General features: G+C 41.5%; 1 protein-coding gene across 3 annotated transcripts in view; it reads left to right on the top strand.

Moving 5' to 3' along the window:
* The window catches only part of fig4a (FIG4 phosphoinositide 5-phosphatase a), a 96,133-nt gene that overhangs the window by 32,566 nt on the left and 50,945 nt on the right, over window positions 1-12,622 (top strand). For all 3 annotated transcript variants that reach the window (XM_076273412.1, XM_076273413.1, XM_076273414.1), the window contains 5 exons: window positions 7,191-7,324; window positions 7,608-7,724; window positions 9,001-9,046; window positions 9,384-9,532; window positions 9,630-9,796. In XM_076273412.1, coding sequence (XP_076129527.1) covers window positions 7,191-7,324; window positions 7,608-7,724; window positions 9,001-9,046; window positions 9,384-9,532; window positions 9,630-9,796 — 613 coding nt within the window. The remainder of the gene's footprint in view (window positions 1-7,190; window positions 7,325-7,607; window positions 7,725-9,000; window positions 9,047-9,383; window positions 9,533-9,629; window positions 9,797-12,622) is intronic.

The following is a 12,622-nucleotide window of genomic DNA, read 5'->3' as shown; positions in this document are numbered from 1 at the left end:
TTATGTGGCCTGCTCAGCTCAGGGATTATTGTTTCCCACTGACTGTTATTACTAAGCCGGACACCACTTTCAGAATTAAGTTGCCACAATGACGGGGAGCCAAGAAACCATCCGTAAAAGGCAGAGAACGTCCAAAGTTTAGGGATCATTTCAAACTTAGAAAAGAAGACAAAGTGCAATGTGTCCACTGCAAAGCACTGAACTGAACTGGCGTACCACAACAGCACATCAACGATGATTCAACATCTGAGCCGAAAGCATCCAGTTATTAGAGGAACATGCCAACATTTTGGGAAGTTAGCTTATTCACCATCTCTCCAAGAGTTAGATAAGATGATACACACCCTTCTCGTCTCTTAACATGTAAATTATAAAATGTTGGTGCTCTTACTGTATGTCACTTTTGGGTGCTATAGGCTAGTTGGAACTGCCCACCTCAATAAACTATGCTAAGCTATGCTACCGGTGCGTGCTTTAAGCTGAGTTAATGCACAGAGACGAGAAGGGGATGTATCTTCTTATCTAACTCTGGGGAAGAAAGTGAAAAGGCTAATTTCCCAAAATGTTGGTGTGTTCCTTTAACATCAGCTCACCAAGCGTAGCCGACACAAGGCAACGTAAACATTGATGTTAGCTGATTTAATGTATTAGCAAGTTAGAATGTATGGTTATTTGTAGCGGCTGTAGCCTAGAGTCGATATGATGTTAAGTTGTGGAAACTTTAAGTAATAAACTAATTCATGTAAAATTGCAAGTGAGCGATACACCAAAAATCTCATCACACACTCATCTCTCTCTCTCTCTCTCTTTCTCTCTCTCTCTCTCTCTCCCTCCCTCCCCTCTCTCTCTCTCACACACACACATACCTTTAAGTTTTCCACATTTTTTATGTTTCAGACTCATCTTAAAATGAATTCAATAAATAAAAAATCTCATCAGTCTATCTATACACAATACTCCGATACTCCACAAAAAAGCAGGTGTTTGGAGTGTGTAAATTTATAAAAAAAATAAAAGACTGAAATATCTCATTTCCCATATCCCAGATACTTTGTGGACATGGGAGAACCTCACAGACAACCATCAGTGCAGCACTCCACCAATCAGGCCTTTATGTTTGAGCAGCCAGATGGAAGCCATTTTTTGACGGGAGTTTGCCAACAAGCACCTGAACGACTCTTAGACCATGAGAAGTAAAATCCTCTGATCTGATGAAACGAAGATTGAACTATTTGGCCACAATTCCCTACACCATGTGTGGAAGAGCTGCACTGATAGTTGTCAATCTGTACGAGTTCTCCCATGTCCACAAAGGAACTCTGGATTCCATTCATAGTGACCACTGGGTCCTTGGTTACCCGTCTGACCAAGATCCTTCGTCCTGGATTACTCAGTTTGGCTGAGCGATCAGATCTTGGAAGGATGACGGTTGTTCCAAACTTTTCCATTTGAGAATAATGAAGGCTACTAAGCTCTTGGGCATTTTCAACGCTGTAGAAATGTTCTTGCATCCTTCCCAAGATCTGTGTCTTCCCAAGATCTGACACAATCCTGTTTTGCAGGTCTACAGGCAATTGTCTCAACTTCATGGCTTGGTTTTCTCTCTGACATACATTAACTGTGAGACCTTATATAGACAGATGTGTGCCTCTCCATATAATGTACAATGAATTAATTTAGGCACAGCTGGACAATCAAGTTGTAGAAGCATCTCAAGGACCATTGAGGACCACCGGAGCTCAATTGTAAGCATCATAACAAAGGGTCTGAATACTTATGTAAATGGGATATATCAGTCTTTTATTTTTTTTTACGTTTACAAAACACTCCAAACGCCTGCTTTTTTTGTGGAGTATTGTGTGTAGGTTGATGAGAAATTTTAAGATGATTCTGAAACATAACAAAATGTGGAAAACTTGAAAGGGTCTGAAAACTTTCCAGTTGCAATGTATGTCTGTGTCCTCCATGGGTTCCTAACTGTACATTTGCTCTGCGTGGACTCTTCCTTATTTCCCCTACCCACCCTGAGCCCTTGTAAGGGTGCTTGTAAGGGTGCTTGTAAGGGTGCTTGTAAGGGTGCTTCTAAGGGTGCTTGTAAGGGTGCTTGTAAGGGTGCTTCTAAGGGTGCTTGTAAGGGTGCTTCTAAGGGTGCTTGTAAGGGTGCTTGTAAGGGTGCTTCTAAGGGTGCTTCTAAGGGTGCTTGTAAGGGTGCTTGTAAGGGTGCTTGTAAGGGTGCTTGTAAGGGTGCTTTTAAGGGTGTCTGTAAGGGTGCTTGTAAGGGTGCTTGTAAGGGATTCTTGTAAGGGTGCTTGTAAGGGTGCTTCTAAGGGTGCTTCTAAGGGTGCTTGTAAGGGTACTTGTAAGGGTGCGTCTGTGAGTGTGTCCTCCCTGTGGTCCCCTCCATATCTGTGCACTTGGCAGGCTGGTGCCGCTGAAGAAGTCCCGTCTGTTCACCGTGTGCTGAACATGATGGCCAATCACAGCATTATCCCTCCCAGTGCATCACTTCTTGTTGGCCAATCTCACTTTGATAACACTCATCGTACTAGCAATGGATCATTACACCCTGTGTGTGTGTGTGTGTGTGTGTGTGTGTGTGTGTGTGTGTGTGTGTGTGTGTGTGTGTGTGTGTGTGTGTGTGTGTGTGTGTGTGTGTGTGTGTGTGTGTGTGTGTGTGTGTGTGTGTGTGTGTGTGTGTGTGTGTGTGTGTGTGTGTGTGTGTGTGTGTGTGTGTGTGTGTGTGTGTGTGTGTGTGTGTGAGAGAGAGAGAGATTGATTATATGTGTGTAGAAGAGAGAGTTTGTGTGTGTCTGTGCTGCTGTGTTTATGTTTATTTGAGTATGTACATGAGTGTGTGTGTGTGTGTACAGCACTGCTGTATCTCTGACTCAGCCGACACACACTGAGAGGATTATAACCCCAGCCTCACGTTCAACACATTGGATATGTCACACAAAATCCCACCTGTGTGTGGGTGTATGTTAGGGACAGTGGCTATCGGGTGTCCTTTATCACGTGGACATACAGGCACGCACGCTTACAGACACATGCATGCAGACACACATGCATACAAGTCAAGTCAAGTTTATTTATATTTCATACACAGATGTCATTCAGTGTGCTTTACATAAACAAAAGCAAACAGTAATGGGTCATTCTGTGTCAAATCATACAGAATCTATGAAAATGGTTGCTGTACCACCTCAAGGTTTGTTTACATAATATTTAGGTCCTAGAACATTTAAATATTTTTGTTCCATATCAACGTTTTCGTACATTTTTTCACCCTTGAATTTTCGTCAATTTTACACTGTCAAAAATGTCTCATCATGGAGGCCATGTTTGGACATGAATATCTTAAAAAGCTTTACTCCTAGTCTGCCCAATCTTTGTAAGATGGAAGACAAACATGTTCTCTGTATGACTGGACCATTACACGTTTGTACTGCATGCCTATTCGTTTTTATATAAGGCCCTAGATTTGGAACAAAATGCAAAACTGGTGAAATTGGTGTCTTTGGGGGCTCATTTGTTGTACCCACATGGCATCCATCAGTATTTAGTCTGCAAATACAATACTTTGTTATTGTCGAGCCAATATTTGAAGTCTCCGTAACAAATGCACTTTAACAAATGCACTACCTACCCCAAATACCATTTTAGAAGGACTAAAATGGTATGTGGGGTAGGTAGTAGGAACCAGAAAATCAACGTGGGAATACCTTAGTTTATAGTTATTTCATGTACAAAGTGTCAATGATGTACCATGTTTACTTCATAGATAAATACACTTACTTGGTTACATTGTATACTTATGCATTTTCATTCTTGTCCCTGAAGTAAAACAATGATTTTGACACTATTTATTTATCTATGGTACAATATTGGCACTATGCACACTAAATACCTATACTCTGAGCTACTACCACTTAGATTCCCATGTGCCTACTACAGTAGCTACCACACATACCATTTTATTTGTTTGCAAATGACTGAAAATCACAACCTTCCTATGTTTAATACTTAAAATCTTCAAGCCCATTATACGTGGAGACCTCATATATTGGCACAACATTAATAAAATATTGTTTATTAAGTAAGGGATAATGTATAGAACGCCGGTCATTAACGGGAAAATAAGTCCCGACAGGGCCTTATGGGGGGGGGGGGGGGGGGGGGGGTCTTGCTTCACTCTGAAGGAACTTATTTTCCTGATAATGACGGGTGTTCTATACATTATACTGCTTATTGTACCGCTTCTTATCAAAACGAAAAAATAAACTCCACATGATATGTCTCTTTACATTTATCATGGTCACGCTGAACTTGAATCAAACATTCTTTAAAACACAGCTGGTCAACTGTCTGCTTTCACTTTTGAATGAAGTTCCATTGCAAGAAGTGACCGGACTACTTGTGGAGTGATATGAAAGACGTACATCAGAAGCACAAAACCTGTTGCCATTGACAGCAGTAATTATAAGTTTCAGCCGTAATTACTAGGGCTGTCAAAATAACTGATTCATTTCGATTAATTAATTTGAGAAAAAATAACTGATTAAAAAATTTAGTGCAGATTAATCGATTCCGTATGACCTTTGACCACGAGCCGTTCTAGTCAGTAAAAATTAGACTGTAAAATGAAGGAGAGAGAAGAAAACGTGCTGCCTGGATCATTGATTGGAACATTTACTTTTAAAAAACGGCCTGATGGTGTTGATAAAAAATAAAGTGTTGAAAATAAAGTCCTCTGCAATGTCTGCAGCAAGGAATTGGCATATCACCGGAGTTCATCAACTCTGTAGTCGCACATCAATGCAAAGAAATAAGTGTTGACATTGAGGGGAGTGTTAATTTATTTTCATTGTGTCCCCTAGGTCAGTGGTTTTCAAAGTGGGGGCCGGGAGGGGGTGCCAGGGGGGCCTCAGCAAGTTGGAGGGAAAAATAAAAGCAAGAAATAAATACATTTCAAACATTTAAAATATACTATGAGGGTTGTTATACAATGCCATTATAATAATGTGACGCATATCTGAACATATTTCCCATGATAATGACTGGGAATAATAATATAGTGATGGCTCTCATATAGCAGAAAGCCCCAAATAAAATTTTTACACACTGAATGCTCCATCGCGATGTGGTGGCTAAAATAATTATTAGATTAGCTTAATGTATTTTTATGTATGGGTTTAATTAATAAAACATCAAGGGGGTCCTTGGCCAGAACCTAGTGGTATTTGGGGGGCCTTGTCGTGGAAAAGTTTGGGAACCCCTGCCCTAGGTTATATCTGTGGCCTGAAATGCCTTGTATGTGAAAAAAAAACTTCTTCCCTAAGCACTTTTGAATTTATTTCCTCAGCATATTAGGTCATGTCATAGATGACCTAATTGTTTAAAAAGTAAAGATCATAATGAAAAAGAAAACATAAAACACACATAAGTTAGCCTAGAAATCTAGACGCGCCCCTAGCGGCAGCAAATTACATTTGCTGCCAGGGCTAGTCTAGCAACTCTCCGTTGGCTTGTGAGCTCCAAAAATCGAAACTTAATCAGGCCAATGAAATCGTGTATAGAGTTGTTAGGTTGGCTTAACATAATGATTGATGGCAGAGTTGCAACGGTTTGGCTTGAATTTCCTGCTACTTGAAAACAAATAAGATGGATGTTGCTGCTGGCGAACAGTGTGACACGAATTAAGCTTTTATTAAGTTGGCAAACGTTTGAACTAGCCAACTAGCTCCGCTGGTGGGAAACGTATGGGACTCATAGCGCTGCCGCTGTCCTATTGCGTGCAGAGGGAATTTGAAAGACAACTGATTATCCCGCCCCTCGGACTGAGCACTGCGAACGGTGAGTGCCCAGACCCTACATTTTAATGTGGGTCTGGCTCGTCAGGCTACACATAAGTAACATCACTTAAAAATAAAGAATAATTAAAAAGACAAAATTTTACACATTACACATTTTACACAAAGTCGACACAAGGTATAATAATTTAAGGACAGATTCAGAATTTGTAACTCATCTGAGAACAGTTTGGTCTTAAGTCTAGACTTAAAACTGTGTACTGCTGAAGCATGTCTGATAGGTATTTAGGTCCATTTACTGATTTATAAACAAGCAGTAGTGCTTTAAAGTAAATTCTGTGACTTACTGAAAGCCAGTGCAGGGACTTAACAGTGTTTCACTTACATTGACTTATTTGTGGCGGCTCTCCACAATATTGTATTTGTTTGATTTACTCTCTAATACAGTAGGTGTCTTCCCTGTTTGTTATTGTTAGCATTTATCTCTGTTCTTTGGTCTTAATCAAGCTTGCAGTCAGTAGAGATGCTGAGAGGGGGGGGGTAGAGAGAGAGGGGGCGGGGCTAGAGAGTGATTGAGAGTTGCATAGACTCTTAGACACTGAAACACGGAGAAAGAAAGAAAGAAAGAAAAGAGATGGATAGAGAGAGAAGCTTAGATAATTAGGTAGAGGAAGAAAGTGTATGAGAGTGTGAGAGAAAGAATGAAATGGAGAGTGAGAGCGCTATCTTTTTATGATGTTTTCTTTTTATGCCTGACTGCGTGTAGGTGTGTGTACCGTGGAAAGTCTAAAGCCTCACTGCCCTCCACAGCCACTGGGGCGAACTGGTTCGAGCTGGACCTGGTTCACCCTGTCCTTCAACCAACGTTTGTTTGTTCTCTGTATGTGTGTCTGTCTAGTGCTCTGTGTGTGTGTGTGTGTGTGTGTGTGTGTGTGTGTTGCAGCCTGTAAATTCTTTCATTGATTTACTTCTCTTTGCCAACAGTAAAAGCCTATTCCAAAGCTCTAGAACATTCTTGGCATGTTATGCAGCTTAAAAAAACTCTCCAGTACTTTCCTCGGTACATACAAAAATATATTGTAGCCTCCTAAAGCCACTAAATAAAATGTGACCCTCTGTGGTGATATGGTCCAGAATGTAGATTTAGTAACAAAAAACAAAAACATATTTTTTGATTTGTCCTTACAATCACTTACAACAAATTGAAATGATTCTCTCCTGGCGAATGTATGAGAGAACCTGCATATCTCACAAGGAGGGGATGATGGGTAGTGTGACACTTGTGTGTTTGGTGTGTGTGGCAGTGTCTCCTTGGGCTGCTGCGTGCCATGTTTGTCTGCCTGTTTGTTTGTTTACCCAGTTGTGTTTGTTTGTGTTTAGAAACGTGAGAAGCGTAAACACGAGAGGATTCTGAGCGATGAGCTCTACCCCGCTGTCCTTAACCTCAACCAGTTCCTGCCGCCTGAGCACGCCATCGACTACATCGCCTGGGACATGGCCCGCTACACTAAGAGGTACACGCGCACACACACACACACACACACACACACACACACACACACACACACACACACACACACACACGCTCCCACACTCTTAGTCACCATGTGCAGCCTCACTTCCATACACACACACACACACACACACACACACACACACACTTTGAACACATTTATCCAGCACAAAGTTCCTTCCTCTTTCCTAAAAATGTGCCTTCCTTCCTCCTTGCTATGTGTCCTCACCTACTCTCTCTCTCTTTCTTTCTTTCTTTCTCTCTCTCTCTCAATCTCAATGCAGTAAGTTATGTAATGTGTTGGATCGCCTGAGCATGATTGCGGAGAACGTGGTGAAAAGAACCGGATTCTTTGTCAACCGATCTGACTTCCACTGCCACAGATTGCGGCCTGACGAGAGGTATGCACGTGCAGATGCACACAAGCATACACATACACGCAGACGCAGACGCACACAAGCATACACATACACGCAGACGCAGACGCACACGCACACGCGCACACAGACACACACACACACACACACACACACACACACACAGACACACAGACACACACACACACAAAAACACACACAAACACCTGCACAATCTGCCTTGCTCTGTCACAACTAACAATCACACCAGATGCACACGGACAGACACACACACACAAACAAACAAACAAACAAACACACACCTGGCCAATCTCCCTTGCTTTAGCACAACCAGACTAAAGGGATGCACTCATGCCACCCTAAATAAATGAATAGCACAGTCCTGTTCATTGTCATGTATCTGACCAGGTCTCGTATACCTCTTTCTCTCTCTCTCTCTTTCTCGCTCTTTCCCTCTCCCTCTCCCCTCGCATTGCTCTATAAAACCTGTAGGCGTGTTAGCTGAGAATGCCAGCTTGTTAGATGACTCAGTCCTTTGTTCATGAACTCTTCAAGGAGACTAACAGCTTGTAAGGCTGGAGATGGACACTCGTTAAGGGCTCTGTGGTGGGGAATTCATCATTTTGCTTTTAGTGGCAGGTTTCACTAGACTCCTATACAATATTTCATTAGCACAATGCATCTCAATGAAAAAGGCAAGATATGTTTTTCGAACATCAGTACTCAACATTTTTATGGAACTTATAATGTATGAATTTGTTTTTCATAATTAAAGCTAAAAAAAAAACAACAATTCCAAACTGATACGCCTACATTTGTTGCAAGAACTTAATTTTGTCTGATAAGAAAATCATTTTGATTAATTGTCCAGTCTTGGTCTTTAAAGATCGAGGTCCCATGTCCTCGGACACGTCTGTGCAGAGGGCAGGTGGGTTTGGGGAAGGTCTAATGTCATCTCTGTTCTGTTTCTGTCACTCACTCGTCCTTTCTCTCTATCTTTCTTTCCCTCTACTGTTCTTTCTCTCTCTTTTCATTCATGTCTTTCTTTCAACTTTTGCTTCTTTCTTTCTTCCCTTCATTCATTCCTACCTACCTTGAGTCAGAGGGAGTGTGCCCATGATAGAGAGAGAGAGATCTCCTATCATATAATTTAATTTCTCTCTCAAAGTGTTCTTTCCATTTTGTCTGGTTTGTGGGTTTAAAGACACCATAGTCCATAAACACTGCAGTGAACATAATAAAGGTCTTTGAATGACTCAGAGACCTGATCTGTGTGTGTATGTATGTGTGTTGCCTGCAGGTGGAGAGACTTAGGGGGGCGTTTGACATCAACTGGCAGACTTCAGGTGTGGTTCATCTCTCTCTCTCTCTCTCTCTCTCTCTCTCTCTCTCTCTGTCCCTCTCTCTCTTTCTCTCTCTCTTTCCCTCTATCTTTCTCTTTCTCCCTCTATCTTTCTCTGTCCAACTGGAATATGTTTGCCTAAATGGGAATAACCTACATGATAATGGCTCCTATCAAATAATATGTTGCCACTCTGTAATTATATGACTTCAATACTTTTACAAATATTCTCAAAACTGACTAACCATCACATTAACATTTGTTGCAGGTGTTCTCTTTAGAATTAATTATTTTCTTTCTTCTTTTCTTTTCTTTGCTCCTTCCTTCCCTTCTGTGTGTAGACTGGTGTGTTACGGACTAACTGTGTAGACTGTCTGGACCGTACAAACACCGCTCAGTTTATGGTGGGGAAGTGCGCCTTGGCCTATCAGCTTTATGCTCTTGGAATGATTGACAAGCCCAAGCTCCAGTTTGATACAGATTGTGTCAGGTAAAATATCCAGACAGGTGTTCATTATCCCTGATATCTACCTTATCTTTGGAATAGCCTACTGTACGAGTCCAGCGACGTGTGTGTCTGTGTGTAGGTTGTTTGAGGAGCTGTATGAGGACCATGGAGATACACTGTCTCTGCAGTACGGTGGTTCTCAGCTGGTGCACAGAGTGAAAACCTACCGCAAGATCGCCCCCTGGACACAGCACTCTAAAGACATCATGCAGACTCTCTCACGATACTACAGCAATGCCTTCTCAGGTTAGCAAAGACACACACACACACACACACACATCAAGAAAGCCCTCCACATTCATGTCTTAGGGTAAAACACACACTCTCACACACACATAATTAATCATCAATGTAACAGTTGAAAACCAAATTATGATCCTACAGACATACTCACAGGTATTCTCACAGGAAGGTATACACACGGTAAACCCTCCCCCTCACCTTGAGCCCTCTTTAAACTCATAGGTTTTCATCCTTCACAAATACAGTAATAATGCCACCCACTCATTTTGTCACTTACATAACACACACACACACACACACACACACACACACACACACACACACACACACACACACACACACACACACACACACACACACACACACACACACACACACACACACACACACAGTAAAGCTTACACACCACCCACTAATCACTGCTATTGAATAATTAATATGTTATGGTTTATGTACACATGCGGGCGACTGCTGCTGATTTGCTGCTGTGATCCATCATTGCAATGACCTAACAGTTACATACAGATACTGTATACAGATCTCCACCATTTTTAAACACTCTCTCTCTCTCTCTCGCTCTCTATCCCTCTCTCGCTCTCTAATCATGACAAACCTATTGTCACTCATTTATATGGTTTTGGTTCAGTAATCTGTTTTGTTCATGCTTATAGAACAGCAGTATGTTTGGATGAGGAAGAATGCACCAAAAAGTGCACCCTGTCTAAACTGATGCATGGCAATAACTAGGTGATACTTCGAGGTTTGCTTCCTCTAGTACTGATAATCAGCTGCATATAAAGGGTTAGGTAGAGTCATTCAACTATTGAGAGAATAGAGAATGGGGAGAATATCATACTGTCCATAGAAACCAATAAAAATGTAATGTGAGTAAACTTGAGTCTATTGTCCATTAGAAACGAAAATCAATGGTTCCGTGTCATCCTTGTGGGGCTACATGCCCACCAAGTTTCATGCAGCCCGGGTCTTTCAGTGTCCCGGGGATCGTTGACACAAAATTACTGAAGAAAATAAATAAATAAATCTGGAAGAAAAAAAACTCTGACTAAACCTATATGAGCGCTACGCTAGCGGCGGTCATAATTAGGTCCCGGAATAAAACAACAAATATAATGTAAATAAATAAGTACAAGAACAATACAAATAGTTCAAAACCTTTTCAGCATCCAAAACCACATTTCAAAGCCAAAACATTACAACACGTTACATTTTTTAAAACCATATTGTCGTCTTCATACTTGTCATCATCTGATTTTGTATTTCGTCATTTTATGCTATTAGACAGTTGACATATCCAGGGTGGTTGACATTTGTATGTATGTCATTAGGCAAAACCAATCAAACCACACACACACACACACACCACCATCACACACACCACTACCATCACACACAAAGCGCTTTCAGACATACTCCACCCCTAGTATTTCCTCCGGACATTATGTAAATGTGCTGTGTCTGAAAGAAGCGTAGAACATGCGGTTAAAATTCACACCTAGTGAGAGGGCGTGTCGGTGACGTTTCTTTCGTGTGTCCATGTGGTTAAATCTGACTTAAATGCCAGTGTTATGATGGAGTGGCATAGTGCTGTCCAGAAAATCTCCGACCTGGAAAGATGCAGACATCACGGAGCTACTGTCCATGAGGGCATACAACATTTTGATAGAACACATGAAGGGAACAGCAAAAGACACGTTGTAGCCTACAACTGCATGGCAAGGCCAAACAAATTCAAAAGACTGAATCATCATAAGCAGAAGGCGCTGAAAAGGCAGTAGCCTACAGCGACGTCATTGACGACAATAACAGGAGTATTTAATAAATTGTTAGCCAACACGGTTTTCTGTTCATTGATAGCCTTCTCATGACCTCACTGCTGAGCTCGCAGATATTTGCTGAGCATAAATATGCCTAGAGAAAATGAAAACGAAGAAAACCCAACTTTGTTCCAAGCTCCTTACGTAAATGCAATAGACACATGGGGAGAGGATGCTTTTGGAAAAAATAAACCATGAAAAAACAAACCACTTCACTGTTATGTTATTATTTAGTTTGTTGCTTAAAAACGTTGTATGATGGCCTTGAAGTCTTGAGTTAGCCTACTGAATTGGCTGGTATCATAAAGTTTGTGCATGCTCTCTCTCTCCAACGCAAACCAGATTTGGGGTTCCATAGCCAAGTAATTCTGCTACATAACGTTGAAAACAGATAAATGTGTTTATTCGAAGCACACATACAAATACTGTAGGTCAATTTAAAGTGTGCACTTACGTGACTACTTCAAGTATTAGCCTATGCACAATAGATTTTTCTTCTTTAGCCTACATAATGCATACTATACACTTTGTAAACAAACAGCAGCTGTGACGGGCAGCGGCCGCATATCTCATCTCATCTCATATCTCGCATCTTGTGAAATCTACAAGCCCCCACCCCTCACTCGACAACCACACGGAGATTCTGTAATGTGCGTGTATGTCGTTCACACATAGGTCCGTATAAGGTCAGTATAAGGTCCGCAGGTTTAACCTGACAATAGCCAGATGAATTTCGCTCCGCCTAGCTCCACTCATCCATCTGGAACCGATCCATTGAAGTGTTGCTTCAGAAGGCTGGGCCTAATCAAAAAATGCTTGCATATGATTGAATAAGCCACTTGTCCGTCATCTATTGACGTGCTACTTCAACCACTCACATCGAAGCCAACCCGTGACGCTAATAACAGTCTCACAGTCGCTTCTACGCTATGTCACATCTATGAAACTCCCGCCCTGCGTCCTGATTGGCTGAACCATAAAGTCGGTTGCAGAA

The sequence above is a fragment of the Alosa pseudoharengus genome, unplaced genomic scaffold (assembly GCF_046254945.1).
Source record: "Alosa pseudoharengus isolate Yale_2024_CS ecotype anadromous, Long Island Sound unplaced genomic scaffold, YU_APseudo_1.1 YU_APseudo_1.1_scf_7, whole genome shotgun sequence".
NCBI lineage: Eukaryota > Metazoa > Chordata > Actinopteri > Clupeiformes > Clupeidae > Alosa > Alosa pseudoharengus.
Note: the sequence above shows the minus strand (reverse complement) of the source record. Positions and strands in the feature narration are given on the sequence as shown.